Raw genomic sequence first — 21204 nt, 5'->3', positions numbered from 1 at the left:
TACCGTTTGGCAGCACGGTGACAGTACCAGTAGTTGACCACCAGGTGGCAGCACGCCGGTTGGTCGACGAACGTCAGGTGTTGGCGTTAAACGCTTTTCTTTCTTTCCAATAACTTTAGAAACCTTTTTCAAGCTCCTTCTCAACTATATTTTCATATCAGCTTGAAAACGTGTTCCTCTTTTCTTTGTTCCCCACCGATTCCCCGACTCACTGACAGTTGGGCCGTTTCTTTGGGCCTTCTTTGGGCCGATCACAGGGTGAACCGAACTTTGTTGTCAACTTGCTAACATCAGGGCAACCGCACGGTTTATCGATCGCTCTACAAAACTTTTCTCTGTGTTGTGCGTGTATTGTTTTTCATGCTGTACCGGCTTCCGGTTTAATTCGCTCTCAAATAAGGAAACAAGGAAGCAACCAAAGCAACCTGTGCACGCACGAAACAGTGCAGACGGCGACCAACAAAGTGACGGAATAGAGAGCACGCGGCCGACTGTGTTGCTGGTTGCCCGCGCACTCGGTTGCACGCAGTACGAATGGATTCCGATCCGGAGGTTGTACTAGTGGAAAAAATTGAAGAAGACGAAATTTCTGCCGACAAGGACAGCGGCATGGAATCGGCCACCGGCAGCAAGGATGAAACTCCGGAGCGTAAACCATCCACCGTAAGTGGGCGATCGATAGTTGCGCATCTCCCGTACACCACCCCGTGTCCTGCCGGGCACGGTTCGTCCTTCGCGTGTAGTTTCGCCTCCGTTGTTTATGTTGCGCAATCAGCGGTGCTAGAAATGTGGTTTTGATTTTTGTGCGTCTACGCACTGTTTTCCCGTCTTGGCAGCCTGAAGAGGCACCTAAGCAACCCGAGCCAGTGAAACCAGCCGCAGTCCCGGAAGCAGCACCGCCAGCTGCGCCAGTGTCACCGGCAGCTCCGACTTCCGCGGCACCACCCCAGGCCGCCGCAGGACCCTCCTCGTCGGCGGCCTCTCGGCCATCCACATCTGCATCGGTTCCGCAGTCGAGCAAAACGGTTGCCAGAGCAACAGAAGATAACTTAGATGACGTAAGTATGGTGATTGCGCCCACCACCGTGCGTGTGGCCAGCTGACCCTTTTTCCGGTGCCTTCTCAGGAACCGGATGAGACGCTTGGAGAGCGGCTCTGGGGGTTGACGGAAATGTTCCCGGACCCGGTGCGCAAACTGACCGGTGGTGTGACGGACCTCACGGTGAAGGGCGTGAAGGCGCTCTACTCGCTTACCTGCAACGCTTCCTGGATCTTCTTCACCAGCTCGATGATTCTGTTCGCGCCGGTCGTGTTCGAGGTGGAGCGCGCTCAAATGGAAGAGATGCAGCGAACGCAACGGCAGCAGGTCCTGCTCGGACCGGGCTCGGCAGTCGGCAGCGGGGGGCCCGGAGGCATCCCGGCCCTACCGCCGATGGCGGCCGCCCGATAAGCGCTCATCGATGCAAATGTGTCCCAGTGTAGAGTGCCGGTTATTTTCCGATTTAGTTCGTTGTTTTTTTTGTTTTTCTTAACCGCCTCCCTGCATGACCGATTTGTCGCCGCTCACAGCGTGGACAGGATCCTGAGCGTGTGTTTTGCAGCGTAGTCTACTACGATCCTTGAGGCGTGGAGTTTTTTCCCCGCGCTGTACCAAGTTAGCCACCATTGCCATCACTTGTCTTGGGCATTTTTATCGTTGGTTCAGAGTTGTCACTGCATTTCGATGGTGGGAATATCCAAACCCGCCTGCTTGGATCGGATAAAGGGAGGGCAAGGAATTCCAAACACATACAGGTAGCCACACAAACCTACTCAATTTGTTGTATTAAGTAAAATCTGTGGACCCAGCGAAGGGCAGAGGACAAGACTAATAAAAACAAAATCCATACACTTCTAGTGCGGTTTAGCAAGATAAACCCGTGCGTTGCTAGTCGGGGACAGTGCCCCAGTTTTTATTGTAAACGGAATGCAGCGGAAACTAACCCACAGCCCGTGTTTTCAACTGCCTCCCATCTCGGCATCGTCGAGCACCAGATCGTCCAGCATCTCTTCGAGCGTGATTCGCGGTACGGACGGATCGTCCATGTCGTTCGTGTCGACCGCTATCTGCCGTTTGCTGTCCTTGAAAATGTTCACATTCTGCCGCAGCTCCGGGTCTTCCTCCAAATCTTCCAGGAACTCGTTGTAGTCGTTTTCGATGTCCGTGTCCAGCACAATGTCCTCGTTCAGGTGCTTCAGCTTCCAATTCCGGTTCCGTTTGCGCACCGTCTTATCGAACGATTTCTTCACTATCAAAATGCTCGGCACTGCGTCGTCCGCACTCAGTTTTTCGTAGTAATCATTGTTTACGTTCGCTTCACGCAAATCGTATCCCAACACGGTGTCGCCCGGTTTCAGCAGGTTACCCAGGTGCGAACGTACGTGCACGGTGCTGCCGTCAACGCCGAGCTCCGATGACTTCACCACCCATACGTCGGCCAACGTGTGGCGCACCGAAACCGGCCCCTGGCCGGGGAACGCTTTTTGGTCGCGAAACTCAACGTCCATCACGACGAATTCGATCATCTGTTTCGGGTTGCAGATCGACTCGAACGGTGTCTTCCAGAATGCCATATTCTGAACCTCGGCCACTGGAAAATAAAAGCTAGGACGGGTTAGCCAAACGAAGGTACGCAATCTGCGGTGTTTCATTACTTACGCTGTGCCGTTTGTGGGTCGATGAGGTGGATCGCGTTGGCCACTTTCGTCACCAGGCACACGGGCGCAATGTGGCCAAGCTGCTGGGCGAGCCGCTTCGGTAGGCAAACCAAGCTGCCCTTCGAAATCGGTACAATGTCCACGGCATACGAGTACTTGTAGTTGTACGAGTTGCTGTGGATATCGTGCGAGATGAGTTTCTTCGAGCTGGTCACATTCACCGGCAGCACGGCTTGCAGGAAGTCCACCATCTTGCGGGCGTGTGCATCGGTGGCGTAGAAAAAGTCCAACCCCCCCGGTGACGGTTTAATTCCGAGCGTGTTCTCGTGTGCCCGATGCTTCAGAATCATCTGCTCGAGATAGAACAGTGTCTTGCGGTTGACGGCCTTCTGGCGGACCTGCACCATGCAGCGCCAAAAGTCTTTCGCTTCCGTCCGGTGGCAATCGTCGCACATCTGATTGTTGACCGTAAACTCCACCACAAACACCTGCTGCAGGACGACGTCGTTCATTACTTCGCCGTGTACGGTTAGCTTCACCTTGATGCGCTTCGAGTGAGGCTCGGTCCAAACGAATCCGGCATCGACCAGCTTAACCTGGCGCAAGCCCTGGACGCGCTTCAGGCACAGGGACAACAGTTCCTTCGACTCCAGGGTGCACTGGACCCATTCGTTGGGCGGGTTCAGGTAGCGCTCGCAGTTCCGGCAAAAGAAAATCACGGCCTGCTTGGGAATGTTTTCCGTGATGTCGACGTGCGAGCGAAGGCACGGCACACACATGTTGGTCGCATTCGGCTCGATCGGGACGCCACACTCGCAGCATAGAATTTTATTCACCGCCCCCGATCCGGAAGCGGCCGGTCCCGTGTCGTTCGTTGCGCTGTTAAGGTATTCCATTATTGTGGCCCTTCTTTACCACCAACAAACACGTGTGTTTTGGGTTTACGGGTGAGCTAAATTCCGGGTTGCTGCGATGACGTTCGTTGTTGTCGAATGACAGTTGGTTTCGGATCCATTTATACGACAGAGTTCGAAGGTTCCATCGAATTGAAATGTGCACGGAATAACGGTTAATTTATTTTTTAAGTAAACAAATGCGTTTGCAACACAATTTTGATCTGAAACTATGGTCGTAAACGGGTAAAATTGCTACTATTTTGCTGTCCACACGTTACGATATATCGTTACGATGGGTCTGAAACGACGCATCGTTCAGATAAATCGTGGCGTGTGGACGGGCCTTTATAGACACACATCGTCCTATTTTTAGAAGCACTTTCTTAGCAGATTCTTCACGGGCGTGTCTTGTCAAAAATAATAACCTATTGTCCTTTAATAAACTTCCCGTCGACATCCACACGGATCGATTTCCACTCCACAAGCGGAAGGAATTTTCTACAAAATATCAATCACCACCGCACAATCAATCATTTGATTTTGTTTTGCTTCCGTTCGATGCAACCGCGGGATGCACTCCGGGCAGCGACATGGTGTCGTGTTGTAATATTGTTTTTGTCCAAATAAATGCAGTTTTCGTTAACAGTTTGCCGTTGGGACGAATTCAAATCTAGCGCGCCTCACTGACGTTTGCGCTTTCAAATCTGCTCCGCCTCACTGACGTTTGCGCTTTCGATTGACGACGCAGTTGGCGCTGCAATCGCCGAATATGCTCTCAACAATATGATGCAACAAAACGAAACAATATCTAATCATTTACAATTACTTCTTCCAACCCAACGCCGCACTCGCCAACGGTTGCAGCGGTTGCGGCTGACGCAGTGCATTTTGCATGGACACATGACAAACTCAGAATGACCTCATCGTCTCGTCCTCTCCCACCCCTCGCGCCCGGCGGTCGATGATGTCAAAACATTCGTTTCCATTCTCACCCTGACCATCCAACCGAAGAAGACGCATCACGCAAATCGCCGCCGCCAGCGCTAGAAAAGGAAGAAGTTTGGTAACATTTTTATTCGTGGCGACGTTTGCAATCGAGCGCTAAGTGCGTGCGGACGTGCAAGGAAAAACCATCTACACGGTAAGCGAATACGGTCCGGCCCGGGTATATTTTTAGCCACCCAACGACCGGCTGGGATTCTGTGGTGTGTGCATCGGCGTTGCGCTGTTGGCTGTGGATTTTTGTTGTTATTCTTCGCAACCGTGTCCTTCCCGTTAAAGTAGGAGTGAGTCACACTCGGACCCGGAAACACGATGACTACCACCCAGGATGCTGGCTCGCTGGACAATCTGCACCTGGCGCCGCTGCGTACGCTGAGCGATTTTCTGCTCGAGTCGGCCCGCTTCCAGGTGCCCAACTTCCAGGATTGGGAGAAATGGGGCAAGCGGGTCGTGAACAATCTGCTCTACTACCAGACCAACTACTTCCTGATGAGTGCGGCCGTCTTTCTGCTGGTCGGTCTGCTCCACCCGATGAAGGTGCTCCTCGGCCTAACGGTGGTCGTAGCCCTGGTGTATGTGTTTGTGCGGTTCTTCGCGCAGGATGCACGCCGCTCCGTGGGGGCCGACCCGAACCAGCTGCCGAACAAGTGGGCCGTTCTGGCAGGCACACTCGTTGGCAGCTATCTCGTGCTGTATCTGTTCGATTCCGTGCTCATTGTGGCGTTCGCCATACTGCTTCCGTTCACGTGTAAGTATCCGGACACAATGCTCAACCCGTCGAATTGTTTCTTACCTGTGACCCCTCCCGTTTCTGCCAGTGACCTTCGTGCACGCATCGTTCCGGCTGCGAAACATCAAGAACAAGATCACAAACGCTGTGGAAATCGTTGGCGTCAAACAGTCACCGATGGGACAGTTTCTGGAGGCAATGGGCCTGATGCCGACGGCATTCTAAACGATGGCCCGCCTGCGGAAGACGATGCATTTTTCTGTTTGTCCCTGACGTGGAGCAGCTGCTCTGTAGCTGTTGCGTGACCATGTGACCATGGCCTCGTTGCGCACCCCTAGCATCCCCGCCCGTGTGATGTTTTTAGGTTTCGTCACGGAATTTGCTATTTAACCATTGTTTTTTTTTTGCACTGATGGCCCGGAGCTGGCAGGAGATTTGTTTTAGCGTTTACACAAATCACAGTCGCGATACAGTAAGAATTAATAGTGGAGTGTTAAGGGAGATAGTGAACAGCGGGGAAAAACTAACCGAAATTCTTCTAATTGCGTCCATCGTTCTGTAAAGCTGCTAGTCAATGGCCGAAGATAACTGTTTCCTTCAAATCAATAAACGGAAGTTTAGTACACAGGAACTGAAGCTTTTCGAGTCGATTCGACTGATTTGCTAGTAATTGGGTATTAAAGCGAACACCGAAATGGAGTAAAAATCGAAAATTCCCGCTTCATCCCAATGTGACCACCATTCGTGTATTTCGAGAAGCAGCGCCACCGACAACGTGTCCTTCAGAGTTTATCACAATTGTTCCTCAAACATGCTTCCGACGCTTATTTTTCCCGTAACCATGGAAACTCTTCGCCCGTAGCAATCGGTGACGACCGCTTTCGATTACGCTGCGGTGGCGCTATGTGACGGAATGAAGAATGGCTTCCGACTGGAGCTCGCTTAGGTCCTTACCTAAAGTTTCTGTTTTTGTTTTGCCGAAAATGGATTATGAACTAACATTATACATCGGGATGTAGCAATCACTAGGGTCGCCGCCCGCCCTGCTCTACTTCAGCCGCTGCATGATGGCGGCGTTGAGCAGGCCCGCGTCCTTTAACGTTTGCGCGCCCTCCGTCAGCTCCTTGCTCGGAAATGTGGTCAATAAAACGAAGTCCTGACTTGCGTACTGCGGTCGGGCGCTTGAGATATACCGCCGGACATCATCGACCGTGTGCGTTTGATTGAAACGCGCCGACAGGCGGCTTCCGTCGGCCAAACGAATCTGTATTGCCGTCGTCGGCTGGCTACTGTCGAGTGCCAGCTCCTCCGAGGCACGTTTTTCATTATCCTCATTGTTGCCACCGGTTGTCACAGCAGTGCTTCCACTGCCGCTACTGCTACTGGCCGAGGCCATCGGAGGAACGGGGCTGCCCAGCGTTTGGCCACTGCCACCGAACGCTCTGAATGGCGCACTGCGCTTTACGTATTCCTCGTGCCGGTTGTCCTTCAGATCAACGCGAATCATCGTAGGACCCTTGGAGCGCAGCTCCTCCGGAATTTCTCCGCGCGTGATCGACTCGAAGAACTCCTTGTTGGCCGGATCCTCGTAACGCCGCAGCTCACCATCGTTGATGACGAAACCTTGGCGCCAGAGCGTAAGCGTGACGATCTCGTGCGAAACCCGATCCGACCGGGATCCTCCGGAACGGCCACCGCGTGACGGTACCTCCTGGTGGTCGTCTTCCGTCTGCCCGAGTCGGTACCCGGTGCCACCGTACAGCGACGAGCTAGAGCTTCCGCTTTCTTCCGACACGTCCATCGTCTCCAGGTTGCCTTGCTGGGCGGAGCGGAAAATCTCGGACACGTAATCCTTGATCGGATTTTTTCTTGGCGGTCCAAGCACTTGCTGACCGGAACGCTCCGAACCGCCGGCGTAGAACGCTTGGCCCTGTTCTTCCTCATCTTCGGACGACGAGGAGTTTAGCGTTCGAAGCGTGGCAATACTGAACAAAGTGGAACCATCATATGGATTATTCATGTCACGAACGAGCACAAAAATTAAAGATAACCTACTTCGATTGTGACTTTGGTGCCTTCTTAGCCTTTGCCTTCGATTCTGATTGTGAAAATAGAATCGTGCCCGGATCGGCTGGCGGATTTTCTTCGTCCGAAACGTCCGCCTCCTCGTTTTCGCCTTCGTAGAAGTTAGATAGCGCCGTCTGGAAACAGAGCCCAACATTGAATCACCCGTTCGCTGTCGCTTGCGTGCTCTGCCCCCTTACCTCCAGTTCACCGTTGGCGGCGTCTAAAAAGAACTTAGCCCTCTCCTCCGATGCACCGGTGATCTGTGAGAATTGCTTTAGCTGATCACTGTTGCTGGACATGTTGGCCGCTTTCGTCGGTATGTGTTGGTAACAAACAACGGCGGAAACCTTTCGCGAGCACGCTCGGTATCGAAACAAGCAATTAAGGAACAATATCGTAGCACCGAAGCGATGAAAACTTTGCGCTGCTGCTTTTCGTTTATCGTTGTCGGGAGTTCAGAATTGCGATGGGTACGTTGTTTGACAGCAGCTGCAGCAAAATTGAATTGTCATTGAACGTCGTGATGACGGGCACTATGCGAACGTACCCCAATCTCAAGCAATAACGATTCAACGGTTTGTTTTTGTTGGTAAATCTGGTAATGCCATTCTCCGCGATTTTAAGGTCATAGGAAATTTATATTTAACAAAAAATCATTCAACTTATATACATTTGAATAGCTACAGCAGAACTATAAACAACAACAGAACGTGCTGCAGTTCACGATCGGCCAAAGAAAAATTGTCGCTCCGCTGCAACCGAGTTTACGGAATCTATGAAAAAAAAGAAAAAGAGTTAATCCTCCACTAAAGTGTTAATCTGTATGTGCATCTGATTGCGTTTCCCGTACCAGATCCGTGAGTGGCATTCCTCGTATCGGTAATGCCGAACATGCTCCTGATGCAGTCCGGATGTGTGTAAACCGCTTTAAGTACCTTCGTAGGTCCCATCAGATCTCTCCAGCGCTGAATAGCATTATCGCCAGATAGTAGCACAACTTCTAGTGGCCCACTGCGAATGACGATGCGTAATCTTCGAGATTAGTTTCATTCATGCTTTTCCAAAAAAAAGCAAACCACAAACCTAGTCATTAGCGACACGAGACGGCGAAAGAAAAATTTGTTTCGGTGCTCGCCGTAAAACTGTTCCGCCTCGGCCTGAGACAATTTCATCCGCTTTCTGGCGATAATTTCCAACCCATTGTCCGCTATGGTCTGCTGTATCGTTCTGTAGGCAACAGGATTTTTGAGGCAATGTGGTTTAAAAATGGCTAGTGTTACCATTGCGGCCGGCACTATGTTTTGTTTTTAGTATATTCAACTAGGCCGTAAACATGAGCACATCAACACATTGTGATGACATTTAGGTCGCGCGGCTGTCATTTGCGTTAAGTCATTCAGTGAAATGTTTCATGAAACACATTTCAAGTGCAAAGACTGACGAAAATTAAATTACTATTTACCTTTACGTTAATAAAGTACATCCTTATGGGTCCATTATAGTCCAGTTTTGAGTGCATGCTTTTGCTATGTCTCTACCTCCAAAAGATAATGAAACTCGTATCCATTTAAAACACAACACAGCAGATTCGCTTAAAAAATTCCCAAACATTTATTGCTTGTACCCAAAAGTGTGTAGCGCAAATGCACTAGTCCCAGTAATTTACGTTTATTACGCCTACCTTGACTGTTTTAAAACTTAAACCCTAAGCTTGTCAGCGATCTAACGTTTCTGTAAAATGTCGTTATCACTTGCGCTTAATCCCAAACTGTGTACAATCGCGCTTCTTATCGTCCCGCATCGCATGCTTCCCCATCTCACCAATCCCAGATACCGGCTGGAGGTGCAGGAAAAATCAGCATCACAATGATACAAAACACATGAAAACTTTATCGTGCTCCCAGTGTCCGTTTGAAGTAGCTCCCGTTCTGCTATTGCTGTGGAAATCTTTCGATGAAATAGTACGCTCGGTGAAATTACAATAATCCAACAATGGTCAGCTATAGTTCGATTAATCGTCGTCCTGGAAGCAGAAAAGGGATAATATTATTTGCTTGTCAATGGTACGTTTCGGTGCGAATATCTTGAAATCGATAGCCATTGGCGTACACGAGCTTGTCGGTAGGAAATTACCCGTTTAAGAGAAAGACTAATTTTTTTTTACTTAAGACAACTTAAGACAGCCCCTTTATGATGACTAATTTTGTTTTGCTTAAGATTTCCAACAAAATTTCGAAGTTTGTATCGTTTTTCGGTGAGGATTTAGGCGTGGACTTGGGAGAACCTAGAACTTGATAGCTAATCGTACTTCAGAGTAGTGGCGGAGAAACGTTCCCAATTGTAAAACACATCCCGAGTATAATGGAGCCCAACGAGGAATGAAATAAGATAGAAAAATGCATTATTTATTTCGTAATTGAACAGTTATTACCACATGGTTAGCGTAACAAAACCTTTTGACCATTTCGTGTATCCTAATACTTTCCAATGCCAATACTCGCGTATTTTCATTTCATTTCCTGTGAACATGAATACAAGACCTGGTACTGAACTTGAAGAGAACCAGGGACAATATAAACCTTCTTTTTCAACGCCTTCTGGAACCCTAATGCTGATTTAAAGCGAACGTCTCTGAAATAAAGGATTGCATGCGAGGAAAACCCGTTCAATAACATTCTTAACGGCAACATTGTAGCGAGAGTAGTAGCGTCATAGTGGCTATCGACGGTGGTGGTTCACACAATTTACCTTAAGGATGGTAGTCATCAAAAGTGTCGATGCTACACCAACGCCGAACATCAGTAGGTATGGCAAAAATTTGGTGTTAATTCCTTGACGCTTCTTCAGCAAGGTGCTCAGGAAGGACAGTTTACTCTCCGAGTACGGTGGGTATCGGGAGCTGTGGGAAGGAATGCGGAAAAGAGATTACAGGAAACTTAATCAAAAAACAAACCAACTACACAACGATACTCACGCAGCCAGCTTCTCGCCGATCGGATTGAAGTCTTTCGTCAGGCAGGACTTCTTGTGGACGAACGTGTCGAATGAGTACTTACCATGGTACGATCCCATACCACTTGGGCCGACACCGCCAAACGGCAAAGTTTCAACTGAAAAACGAAATGGAATTAATCTTATTCTAGCCCAAATCGACCTCTGCGCCTCATTGGCAGATAAGTATTTGTATTAATGTTATTTCTGTGTTAATTGTTGACTGCCAATTGTAGTTGTACGAAGCATTTAAATTTTAACCTACAATATAGTTAGTGCAGAACAAGGTAAATATGTTGTACGCTGAAAGTTTTACAGAAAACTACAATAAGGAAGCGCCAAATAGCTTTGCGCTTTACTGCCTTTGCAACGGGCAATTCCTGTTCCATTCAGTAATGCATTCTGTTAAGTGTTCTTGATCATAAAACTAATAGAAAAAATAACGACTTTAAGTTCTTCTCTTCATCAACATTATTGTACGTTAGAGTACCTCCCACGTGAGCCATCGTATCGTTAACACAAATGCCACCACAGGAAGTGCTTTCAATGATGCAACAACGATCCGTTTCGTTCTCGCTGAAGATGTAAAGGGTCAGCGGTTTGTCTCTGTAGGGCAAAAAAGCGAAGACGTGTGAATAATTAAAGCCGCATTCTGCGTGGGATTCTAGAAACCAACGGGAATGGCACACGTTTGATGATCCAACAAGAACGTCACACATTTTATGCCAGGGCAAAAACGAAAGCACACAACACAAGGTGAAGCGATTTCAAGCAAAAGTCCTTTTGAACCGGCTTTAAAATGTTTTCCAATAAATATCAACTCTCCGGTGGCAACCTATAGTTACGTTACGCATTTTTGTTGGCAGCTGTATTGTTTGCTAACCTGCAAAATGAGTCAGCGCATCATTCACACAAATGCCTCCGCTCGAAGTATTCGTAATGATGGCATCCCGGTCCGAGATGCTTTCGGTGAACATATAAAGACATAATGGTTTGTCCCTGAAGGAAAGAAAGGTTTAAAGGAAAGCGCCCAAAATTACATCGATCGACGTTAAGATCAATGGGGACGTATTCAAATCAAACGCATTATCAAGCGCCACACAGGAGCTGTTTGCAATGGAATGAATGGAACAGAAAACATACTATCGTAACTAATAATGCGCAAAGGCTGATGTGAAAAATGTACGAAAAACACACGACGATACCTCGAAAACCGGAGTCTGTGGAATCTAATCAAGCATTAGTGACAAATGGTGGCTTCGGAATCACCAATTCGAGCGCGATTCGGGATTTTGTTTTAGGAAAACTTTCAACGTACTGGATGCAAAAAAACGTGCTGTATATTACATGTCGACCGCAAACGTTCAAACTATCGCTAGCTAACCTGCACAGTGCATTAATGTATCGTTAACGCAAACACCTCCGCTGCTGGTGTTTTCGATAATCGTACGTCTATCCGCTTTCTTCTCGCTGAAGATGTACAGGCAGAGGGGCTTAGCACTAGCATAGGAAAGAGCAAGAGTATCACAGATTACCAACACCTGTAGAAAACAGTGTATGAGAAGGGTTCAAGGAGGCAAGTAAACATTTACAATCTACCAAGCAAGTACCTAGAATAAAGAATACGATTAATACGTGAGCAAAACACAAAACAGCAAAATACCATCTCAACCCGTCGGAATGTAGCAAGGAAGGTCAAACACCACCACCACGAAATGAAGGCTACCGCTTTCTACGTCCCATTACCACCGTGGAATGCGAAAAGTGTCTAAGCCAATTGTAGTTCAAGCGAGTTTAAGATACGAAAAGGCTTTTAGTAGCTAATCGACAATCAGCATGGCGATCTTTACCAAAAATGGGTTTCAACTTCTATGTTTATCAATACTCAATACTCAATAACCCCAGCACCAAATTTGTGTGGCACGTGTTACTGTGTCCGGGCCGACTATACTGGCCTGCGAGACACTTTGTTGGAATGTTGCTTTCGAAAATGCAATTGCTCCTTACCGGCGTACTGCATAATCGTATCGTTCAGGCACATGCTGCCCGACCGCGTGCCATTTGTGAAAAGCTCTTGAATTTTGGTGTCTAGTGTGAAGATGTACATGACAAGGGGTGGTGCTCTGTTGCGCGTCGATACGGACGCGCGCGGGGTTTGATGTCAGGAGGGAAAACGAACGACGACGACGACGATGAGGGCGATGATGATGATTGACCCCCACACGAGGATGGGACACGAAACGGGTTGCAATAAATCAAATGACAAGCATTCCGTGTTCCACCAAGGGTCACACGGCGCAGTGGTGGCAGGTTGATGATCATGGCGGGGGACAGTGAGGTCAACCGAACGAAGATCGCACGAACACGAGGCGGATAAGAAAATAGAAAAACAGATAACAAATGAAACTTGACGAAACGGACAATCGCTGAGAGGTGACCAAAAAAAGCGTCACAAGCAATGATCCGCGATGATGCTGGCCACGACCATCAGTACCTGGAGTTGATGAACTTGATGGCATCGTACGCATTGTCTACATTCAGAATCGGTAGGATGGGGCCAAAAATTTCGTCCTGCATCACCGGATCGGTCGACTTGACGTCCACGAGGATCGTGGGCGAAATGTAACGATCCTGTAGATCGGTCTCTCCACCGATCGCCGCATTGGCACCCTTCAGCAGAGTCGACAGCCGCCTGTAAATCGAAGCAAAACATATCAGTGCAACGTGGTATCCTTCCCTCGGGGGTATCTGACGGACTCACTGGAAATGGTTCTGGTTGATGATGCGACACAGATCGGGACTATCCTTCGGGTTGGCACCGTACCACTCCTTCAGTACCTTGCGTGCCTCCTCCAGGAACTGCTTCTGGACCTGTTTGCTGCACAGCACGTAATCGGGCGCGATGCACGTCTGGCCCGCATTGATAAACTTGCCCCACAGAATGCGCCGCGTAGCGATGGCGATGTTGGCAGTACCGTCCAGATAGCAAGGGCTTTTACCGCCCAGCTCGAGCGTGCAGGGCGTCAGATGACGGCTGCATGCTTCGTGTACGATCTGGCCCACCCGTCCCGAACCGGTGTAGAACACGTAATCGAACTTTTCCTTCAACAGCTCGCTGGTTTCCTTTGGGCCACCCGTCACCACCCGGTAGCAATCCTAAACAGAGCAGGGACACGAGAGCAAAGAAATTCCCCAAATCATTTGAGCGACTGTAATCACACATGGGAATGCCGTGCAGTTGGCCAATATATGGCCATGACGTGTTTCAAGTCGAAACAGATCTACTTAAAAGGTCGTTAATAAGGTATTGCCGCACTGCGTAACAAGTTTTTTTAATCTGCATTCCTTTGTTGGTGCAGCGGTTAATGTAAGTGCACCGAGAGTCGCTCTGTGACGTAAGCAGTTTCGTAATTAAACCGTGCAGTTGAGTGCAGAGCCTTCCGTCTAGCCTTTTTGGTACGAGAAAGTGTTCTACAGTGCAGTTGTTGCACAATATGCGTCATTCTAGTCATGCGTGAGCCTTCTGCAAAATCGTTACGCCGAGATACTTTGCGTAAAGCCTTGAAAAGGGAAGTACTGAAGAGAACATGAACAAAAACAATAAATGACCTTGCACTCGAAGAAACAAATTTTGAAAGGCCCATTCTGTTCTTGACTCGCTCAGCCGTGCCGCAGGAGCTCTTTCGATATCGCTGTAATTTCAAGCTTTTGAAAGTCGTTTGCAATCGAAAGTTGAAGAAGTAAATCTGAATATGGTGTGAAACAATCGTACAAAAAGCTTGTGGCAATTTAAATCAAGCCGAACTTAATTGGATAAATAATAGTATTGAAGATGGGCCAATTTCATCAGAGTAGCTAAATTCGAAACGGAAACTTACCGCATCCAGGTACTTGGGCAGCATGTCGGCGATAAATTTGGCCGAAGCCGGTGCCACTTCGCTCGGTTTGATTACGACACAGTTGCCGGCTGCAATGGCCGCGGCAACTGGGACCAGCGTCAACTGCAGCGGATAGTTCCAGGCACCGATTACCAGCACTACGCCGTACGGATCCTTGTAAATGTACACGCCGTCCATGACGTTCACCAGGCTCTTATCAGGTTTTTCCGGTTTCACCCACTCGCGTAGATTGAACAGCGTGTTGCGAAGATCGTTCAGAATGAAGTCGATCTCCAGCAGGTAAGCCTCCTGCTTGTGCTTGCGCAGATCCGCGGCCAGCACGTTCGCCATTTCGGCAGCATTTTCTTCGTAGCACCGAAGAAGTGCATTCAGTTGCTTCAGTCTAACAGGAAATAAGAAATGCAAATAATTGCAGTAATTGCATGCCTTTTATTATGGCGGTGTGTAACCTTTCGAGTGGCAGTTTATCAAAAAATCTTTACGAATCTACAAATAACAAATCAACAACAATTTTGGGAACAAATGGTATGCTTCTTCGCGCGAAGTTAACTATTATTTTCATAACCTCTAATTGATGCATTACAAGTCGTATAATGTACAGTAAAAAAACTAAACGAATCCAAGCGCAAGTACAGGAATGAATTAAACACGTGCAAGTCACGGCACATCATTGACCCGACCTGGTAGGCATTAGGCATTAAAATTGTGGCCAAAGTACAACACAGTGTTTGTTGCTTTTGAGCCAAAACGCAGCCGTCATAATATCAAGAAGATCTTTCAACCTTAGCTTCGACACTAATGTCCGCCCCATAGGAAGCATCACCTCTCAAACAAAGACGGTATGTAGGACAAAGCTTTTTTTTCTAATATTGCCCCGTCATAGCCTCGCACTTACCTGTACTCAACATTCCTCGTTTTGCCACTGTTGAATGAGGCTCGAAGCTGCTGTACAATCTGCGGAAGTCAATAACGAACACATGTGAGCACCCGGGAAGCTGAAGCATAGCGCCGAAACGACATGAGAATACATCGTTCGCGGTGCGATCGTTCGTACGTACCTCTGGGAAACTCATTTTCGTGTAGCTTGGCACGGGTGAACCTGCAAAATGGTGGTGTGCAATTAATATATCTAACAGCAATCGGGATCAATCGGGCAATGGCATTAAAGTAACATCATCATCATCATCAAAACGAAAACGAGGCCAATCGATTGCAGGAGGACATGTGCTCGGGGTCCCACACAGCGCCGAAACAATGCCGACGTGCGGTAGAAAATAAATGGATGCATTAACAGGCCTTACACAACGTAGTCATTACGATTGGAGACAGTTGTTTGCCCCGTTTTGAAAATACGCGAATAGTTGTAAACCGCGATGGCGAACAAAGTGTTTGTTGTTCCCCGCCATCATAGATGGCCTGCTGTTTTACATTTCCCAAATTTGGGTTTTTAACACAGCGGCCACCTAAACCTGTTGTAGTAATTAGCACGTGCCTGGTAGGCAGCCTGTGTAAGCGGGTATGAAAGCACATCACGCTAATGCATCACCGTGAACCTCTCACGGTGTCCCTCTAAAAGATTGCTGACCTAATCGAACGGCTACTTTTCTTTAATATGCAATTTCTCAACCACGCAGCACACAACCACCGTTCGGGCGAATAATTGGAGTAAGTACCGTCACAAAGCAAAACCTCTCAAGCAGCAGGCTAAGAACGTTCGCTCCCGAAAACGCACCGTAAACAAACGCGCACTGTTTTCACTTTCAGGAGGCGCCGGGTTTTGTTTTGCAGGAAATGTCAAAATCAGCCGCCAATCGTCACTACGCTAGATGCACGCACACACAGACACCGAAGTTCTTATCGCTTCTGCGCCAAACTGCGCCCACAGGACACTACAATGGAACGCCCCAGATTAATGCACTACTTTGATGTGACCGAATCCGTAACGCATCCGCTGGTTGCTAACGTCTGAAGTGTCAAAGTAAGTAGTAGTAGCCAAAGTAGTAAAGTCGTAACGCGGTTCACAATTTTCACACTCACCGTTGGGAGTGGTTTGAAAAGAAATTCTAACAAACCCCACGGCGGTAACTTGCGACGAAACACAGCGACGAGTAAAGCACAACTAACACACACGCTGACGGAGCGAACGCTAAGTACCCCCGACGGCCGCGCACACGAGCAACGTGCGTGCGTTAATCGACGGGGAGTTGAGTAACGCGATTCACGAAACCCCAACGCGGCCGCAACCGAAGCCGGGACCCACCATACGCGGCGGCGGGATTGCTGGTGTACCATCATCAAGTGCAATTAGCCACAAAGCACGGAGATTGTGGCGGAGTCGGACTCGTAGCCGATGCGATGCCGAACGGCAATTGACCAGGCAGAGGCACCCGGACGACGAGCGGTGACTGGAGAGAACTGGAGACGCGTGTTATGTAAAAAAATGCCCAGCTCCGGTACCCCTTCGGTCAATTAGGTTTTTGTGGTACGGAACGTCGGACGGACGGAAGAAGTGTGGCCGAAAATGTCGAATTCTTTTCGGAATACGAACACAGAATTAAGACGTGGAACCATATGCAGTGGCCTTTGCCCAAAAAAAAACTGTTTGAATTTTTATCAATCCCTATTTATAAAAGGACCTCCAATTAATCACGATAAATTGGGTTGCTGGATATTTACAAAAACGAAACTGATTGGTTCGTAAACGGCTCTTAAATCGTTTCCGTCGGAATATGCGGAAAACATTCAAATTGCGCCAACACTATCCACGTGCACAAAAGTGGAGTCCTCATTAACCTTCTATTTGCTAATTTATGCGTCGCTCGCAAATAAATAAAATTTATCTTTTTCCTCCAATTAGTGCATTCGTCATGCATCAATTGCTGGTGACATCGTTCAAACCGATGCATTTACGTTAAACAGTAAGCGATTCCCAAACGAGGATTGGCTTAAAAAGGGAAGAATAACCATCCAAGTAGCAGTCACGGGGTCAAGCAAAACGCAAAGTCACTTGAGTGGCAATTCAGGGTCAGGGAAAGAATCACAATTGAACGGAAAGGGTCGAAAGAGTCAAATGTTACTTCCTTTGCATGATGCAAAGGATCACACTCATTCGGACACCGTGCAAGCTTAAGCCGAAAAGAAATACCGGACACGCTACAATTTGAGTCAATGTGTGATTCAAGCTTCTTTAGCATTGCCACCTCCTGGCCTGTGCCACCGTATTGCGACACAAATGGACAGATGGACTTTGAAGCCTAACACTTTAGAGCTGCGCGCATATGCTCAAACTCGCTGGCGGCACGCGGCTACTTGAATAATTTTGCATACACCCCACTTGGCCACCGCCCAAAAACAAAAACTCGTGTACGCAAAGCGTCCTGGATGTCTGGTGTGTAGGGAATTTATGAGCATGCAAAATTTGGCTTCCTCTTTTTGGACCGCTGCGTCGGGACGGACAATCAGCAAGAGACAAACGAAACACGAAACATTCCATACAGATCACCACTGGTCCTGCAGCACATTAATGCGGACGTGTTCAAACGTTGTTTCGGTCCGGATGGTGTAATAGACACACCGGTGTTGCGCAAACCCAAGGCCGAGGCCCGAAATTACAAGCATTACCCTCTAAAAGTCACCGGTGCAGTAGTGTTTGTGGGTAATTAATCCCCTCGACGCCGAAACGGCATTGCCACCATGATTGGACAGGTTTTAATACCGCGGGTCACGAGTCCATAGGTTAAGTCCGACTGATTGGAGCGGTTTATCAGCTACGGCTTAAAACCTCGGAAACACAAGAAAAAACTCTTATCAACAGTTCGAGAAAAATCGTCCGCCTTTCCTTGGGTGTTCGCGGGGAGGACGGACAAGTTCCCGGGTTCACTGATAGCCTTGCTCTCGAGATAAGATACTGCCGCTTTTACTGACAGACTGAGTCCCGTAGTACCGATGCTTTCTTCCTGTAAAGAACAGTGGTCCAACTTCACGCGACTGCTTTTCCCCATTTTGGAATCCGTTGTTCGACGTTATGTTGAGCCGACCGCGGATCCGTATCCCACGGTCGAAGGGACTGTGTTTACTTTCTGCGCTACGATTTGTGGCCACAATCAGGGGCAGCGCACTGAAGCATTCGCGTGTCCTTCGATGTGAGGTAATTGCGGCCAGCATCGATTCCTTCTCCCACCAGCGTTTGCGCCCTGGGGCTGGTTTTGCTTTCCACTCGAAGAGGTGTAAGTGCGCGCAATGAGCGGTGTGAGCGAGAGCAAGTGCGCGGCGCGGCCGCACGGCGTGGTTGGTACCGGCCAAAGCTACACGAAGGTTACTCAATCCCCGCGGACCCACAAGAGAGCCACAAGCCCTCGAATGGCGCAGCCGAAGAACACTTTTCCTTTCCATTCGGTCTAAAGTTTATGAATCGCTTCTTTGCGATGTTTTCGAAAAGCACACGTGTGTCGCGTTGTCACACTGAACCTCGCGAAGCTTCACGTAAAGTATTCGTTGTTAAATTCGGTTTGGAGGAACACACTTCTGACAGTATACTTTCAAGCACCGCACGACTTTATGTTGCACTTTTCAGGCTACGATGGATCGATTGTCTGCATGCGTGTCCACGAAGACACTTGCTGACGGGAGCGATGACAAAACGGTGCTCCGGCTTCCGATGGGCCCCACGGACACATTTTTGACACACGCAAACAACTACAACGCAAACAAACCGCAACCCCGCGTAGCGCAACACAACCGATGACCACGGTGGCGGCGCGGTAGGCAAATAAACAAACATGACCGAATAATGTCCCCGGGGGGGTGGAAGCGGGCGAAGAAAGAAAATGACACACTGGTAACCAACCTGCAATAATTACAACACACCAGAAAACTTTGTGCGAATGGCGAACGAGCCAGCGGACACACTTCTGCTTCTATCACGGCGAACGCACGGAACACGAATGGCGGGCCCGTGGCCACGCAACCAGCGCAATGAGCTCCACTACCATCAACATCATCATCAACGCACTCGCTACTCGCGCAAGTGTACTTAAACGCCCCTACACACAGTGCCGCGGCGCAGATTGTCGTGCAGCGAGTGAATATGTGTGCCCGCGCCGCGCCGCCACACAACCGACGCGAATGCGGACCCCATCTTCACGGGAGCGAAAGGGACAGAGCGAGCGAAGAAAGGGGTCTATATTATGCATGGAGCGCGGCGCGGGAGTTTGCGCGTTCACTTTCGGGCTCATCGGTTCCAAACCAGCGCCAAATGTGCCGCCGGTGACGCCAGACGAGAAGTACTACTTGACGAGGGCGAGTGGATCTTCGAGCCAGGCGCAATGTGCGAACTCGCGATCTGGCGGCAAGGAGAAAGCAACCGCAGTAATTGCGGCCGGTGACGGTTTCCGAGACACCTCGAAGTGGTGTTGGTGTCCATGCATTATTACGACGAGTGCTAATTACTACTGTACCGAAAAAGTTTCGAGTTGGCGTCGAGATTACGGATATGCAGCCCGTGAGTCCAACGATCGGTTTTGCGATCATAATTTCATCACTTGGAAGCGTGCGCGAATACGAGAGATTGTATGTCATTGGCTTATCATTAACATTCACACTTTTCGTTGTAATTTTGTGATGTTTCAAAGAACAACGATGCTACGTTCGATTACATTCAAAACAATGTTTTTCGGCTCCAAAATCCGTTTCCCTTTCAAACGGTTCGGCAGTACGCACACGTTTTTATCGATTCAAATATTCGTGGTCGAAAGCTGTGGCGTTATGCAAGACGCACTGCAAGTTTGTGAGCTTTCCATCCAAAACGCTTCAATGGAACACGCTTCGAGCCACGGTGGAACGACGTTTGAAAGCTCTGAAGAGGCTGCTGGATAAGTTTACAGAACCGGGCGGTGATGAAAACGACATATCTTAATAATTTTAAATTCATTTGTTAGCTAGTAATAATAATTAAATTACAGAAAGAGGATCCATTCCATATTGAGGAAAGGTGTAAGTAGTTACGAAATTAATTAATAACAATGCAAGGCAACATTCAAAAATGGCAAATCGAATAAAGTACACAAAAGGTTCATTATTTTTGTGATAAATTTCGAACGACGATTGTAAAGACCGATTCAGATCCGATCCGATAACATTATTGTTAAAAATATACAATGAAAATAGACAATGGGAACGTACCTTCCATATCAATCACTAAATCTTGCTGTAGTTTCTGCTCCACTGGCTGATCCAAAAGTATTCTCTCGGCCACTGAACCGTTAATTCCGGTAGCGTCGAGTTCCACATTCATGATACTGCTGATAGCACTACTTACGCCGGAACTTTGATTACCATCCTCTCCGGTCGCTGCCAAGGCCGCCGTTGCCTGGACCCCACTAAGGACTTCTTGTTTCATATGTGTTGTAAGTCCTTGCAGGGCTGGTGTAGCTTGAGGTATTTCTCCAAAAAGACGTGTTTCTTCAGTTGTATTCAATGCTGTATCCGGTTCGTTCATTCTGCTTGTCGGTTACGGAAACTATGTAGAGTAAACTGTAGAAAGTACACAAGAAAAATCCATTTATGAGAATAGAACAAACATTACTCTAAAAACGTTCGCTAACTAAGAAACATATAGTTTTGTATAATATATGTTTTGCGGGAATGTAGGAAATAAATTGTATGCTTTACCAGCACAGAGAAGTCACAGACGTTCATACATATTCCATTTTTCAACATCCGTACAACATATTTCGTGAAAGTCAAAACCATTCACTGGACCGTATCACGGCTACCAATCCTTTCCTGTATCAAGAACTAGGGCTCACGCTCGGTTAAATACTAGCTTTCACATTTTTATCCCAAATGATCGAAACAGTTATCCAAAGAAATGAGACTCTGCTAAAAGAGGTATAAATAAAAAATGTATTCAACAACCATAGGA

The 21204-nt window shown here is 48.2% G+C and overlaps 6 protein-coding genes across 11 annotated transcripts; 2 read left to right on the top strand and 4 right to left on the bottom strand.

Annotated features, from left to right (window-relative positions):
- The first annotated feature begins 295 nt into the window (after positions 1 to 295).
- On the top strand, positions 296 to 1905 carry LOC128269339 (mitochondrial import receptor subunit TOM22 homolog). Its single transcript, XM_053006779.1, has 3 exons — positions 296 to 663; positions 837 to 1058; positions 1127 to 1905. Exons 1-3 carry the CDS (start codon positions 535 to 537, stop codon positions 1448 to 1450), a joined length of 675 nt encoding a protein of 224 aa, XP_052862739.1. The 5' UTR covers positions 296 to 534; the 3' UTR covers positions 1451 to 1905.
- Positions 1847 to 3620, bottom strand: LOC128269338 (60S ribosomal export protein NMD3-like). The gene is made up of 2 exons (XM_053006778.1): positions 2699 to 3620; positions 1847 to 2630 (listed from the first exon to the last, which is right to left on the bottom strand). The coding sequence occupies exons 1-2, from the start codon at positions 3591 to 3593 to the stop codon at positions 1999 to 2001; spliced, it is 1527 nt and encodes a 508-aa protein (XP_052862738.1). The 5' UTR covers positions 3594 to 3620; the 3' UTR covers positions 1847 to 1998.
- Positions 3621 to 4566: 946 nt separating this feature from the next.
- LOC128268466 (PRA1 family protein 3) lies at positions 4567 to 5946 on the top strand. Its single transcript, XM_053005573.1, has 3 exons — positions 4567 to 4734; positions 4878 to 5343; positions 5414 to 5946. The coding sequence occupies exons 2-3, from the start codon at positions 4908 to 4910 to the stop codon at positions 5548 to 5550; spliced, it is 573 nt and encodes a 190-aa protein (XP_052861533.1). The 5' UTR covers positions 4567 to 4734; positions 4878 to 4907; the 3' UTR covers positions 5551 to 5946.
- Positions 5947 to 6062: 116 nt separating this feature from the next.
- Positions 6063 to 7830, bottom strand: LOC128268463 (NSFL1 cofactor p47). The gene is made up of 3 exons (XM_053005572.1): positions 7590 to 7830; positions 7381 to 7526; positions 6063 to 7310 (listed from the first exon to the last, which is right to left on the bottom strand). The coding sequence occupies exons 1-3, from the start codon at positions 7689 to 7691 to the stop codon at positions 6374 to 6376; spliced, it is 1185 nt and encodes a 394-aa protein (XP_052861532.1). The 5' UTR covers positions 7692 to 7830; the 3' UTR covers positions 6063 to 6373.
- A 198-nt stretch (positions 7831 to 8028) lies between these two features.
- Positions 8029 to 8682, bottom strand: LOC128268467 (nucleoside diphosphate kinase 6). The gene is made up of 3 exons (XM_053005574.1): positions 8476 to 8682; positions 8243 to 8403; positions 8029 to 8165 (listed from the first exon to the last, which is right to left on the bottom strand). The coding sequence occupies exons 1-3, from the start codon at positions 8673 to 8675 to the stop codon at positions 8113 to 8115; spliced, it is 414 nt and encodes a 137-aa protein (XP_052861534.1). The 5' UTR covers positions 8676 to 8682; the 3' UTR covers positions 8029 to 8112.
- Positions 8683 to 9796: 1114 nt separating this feature from the next.
- LOC128268462 (aldehyde dehydrogenase family 3 member B1) lies at positions 9797 to 20778 on the bottom strand. Of its 6 annotated transcripts, none has more exons than XM_053005566.1 (10): positions 20463 to 20778; positions 15341 to 15381; positions 15178 to 15236; positions 14262 to 14664; positions 13145 to 13539; positions 12878 to 13075; positions 11768 to 11883; positions 10367 to 10502; positions 10141 to 10291; positions 9797 to 10023 (listed from the first exon to the last, which is right to left on the bottom strand). In XM_053005566.1, exons 1-10 carry the CDS (start codon positions 20776 to 20778, stop codon positions 10009 to 10011), a joined length of 1830 nt encoding a protein of 609 aa, XP_052861526.1. In that variant the 3' UTR covers positions 9797 to 10008. The 6 variants fall into 6 exon arrangements, with proteins under 6 accessions (XP_052861526.1, XP_052861527.1, XP_052861528.1 ...); XM_053005567.1 differs by lacking the exons at positions 11768 to 11883; positions 20463 to 20778 and adding exons at positions 12391 to 12506; positions 19129 to 19215; XM_053005568.1 differs by lacking the exons at positions 11768 to 11883; positions 20463 to 20778 and adding exons at positions 11267 to 11382; positions 19129 to 19215.
- Between the last annotated feature and the right edge of the window lie 426 nt (positions 20779 to 21204).

This window comes from Anopheles cruzii, chromosome 2 (assembly GCF_943734635.1).
Source record: "Anopheles cruzii chromosome 2, idAnoCruzAS_RS32_06, whole genome shotgun sequence".
Taxonomy (NCBI): Eukaryota; Metazoa; Arthropoda; class Insecta; order Diptera; family Culicidae; genus Anopheles; species Anopheles cruzii.
The sequence above is the reverse complement of the archived record's forward strand: the minus strand, read 5'-3'. Positions and strand labels throughout refer to the sequence as shown.

Coding starts and splice junctions, on each gene's coding strand:
- LOC128269338 (XM_053006778.1), bottom strand. CDS start 3,593: ATGGAATACCTTAACAGCGCAACGAACGACACGGGACCGGCCGCTTCC. Junction 2,631..2,698: donor CGACCCACAAACGGCACAGC/GTAAGTAATGAA, acceptor TTTATTTTCCAG/TGGCCGAGGTTCAGAATATG.
- LOC128268466 (XM_053005573.1), top strand. CDS start 4,908: ATGACTACCACCCAGGATGCTGGCTCGCTGGACAATCTGCACCTGGCG. Junction 5,344..5,413: donor CATACTGCTTCCGTTCACGT/GTAAGTATCCGG, acceptor CGTTTCTGCCAG/TGACCTTCGTGCACGCATCG.
- LOC128268462 (XM_053005566.1), bottom strand. CDS start 20,778: ATGAACGAACCGGATACAGCATTGAATACAACTGAAGAAACACGTCTT. Junction 15,382..20,462: donor TTTAGTGATTGATATGGAAG/GTACGTTCCCAT, acceptor ACCATTTTGCAG/GTTCACCCGTGCCAAGCTAC. Junction 14,665..15,177: donor ACGAGGAATGTTGAGTACAG/GTAAGTGCGAGG, acceptor ATTTCCTGTTAG/ACTGAAGCAACTGAATGCAC.
- LOC128268463 (XM_053005572.1), bottom strand. CDS start 7,691: ATGTCCAGCAACAGTGATCAGCTAAAGCAATTCTCACAGATCACCGGT. Junction 7,527..7,589: donor CCGCCAACGGTGAACTGGAG/GTAAGGGGGCAG, acceptor CTCTGTTTCCAG/ACGGCGCTATCTAACTTCTA. Junction 7,311..7,380: donor GCACCAAAGTCACAATCGAA/GTAGGTTATCTT, acceptor CACTTTGTTCAG/TATTGCCACGCTTCGAACGC.
- LOC128269339 (XM_053006779.1), top strand. CDS start 535: ATGGATTCCGATCCGGAGGTTGTACTAGTGGAAAAAATTGAAGAAGAC. Junction 664..836: donor CGGAGCGTAAACCATCCACC/GTAAGTGGGCGA, acceptor CCGTCTTGGCAG/CCTGAAGAGGCACCTAAGCA. Junction 1,059..1,126: donor CAGAAGATAACTTAGATGAC/GTAAGTATGGTG, acceptor GTGCCTTCTCAG/GAACCGGATGAGACGCTTGG.
- LOC128268467 (XM_053005574.1), bottom strand. CDS start 8,675: ATGGTAACACTAGCCATTTTTAAACCACATTGCCTCAAAAATCCTGTT. Junction 8,404..8,475: donor CTCGTGTCGCTAATGACTAG/GTTTGTGGTTTG, acceptor CGTCATTCGCAG/TGGGCCACTAGAAGTTGTGC. Junction 8,166..8,242: donor GAATGCCACTCACGGATCTG/GTACGGGAAACG, acceptor TTTTTTTCATAG/ATTCCGTAAACTCGGTTGCA.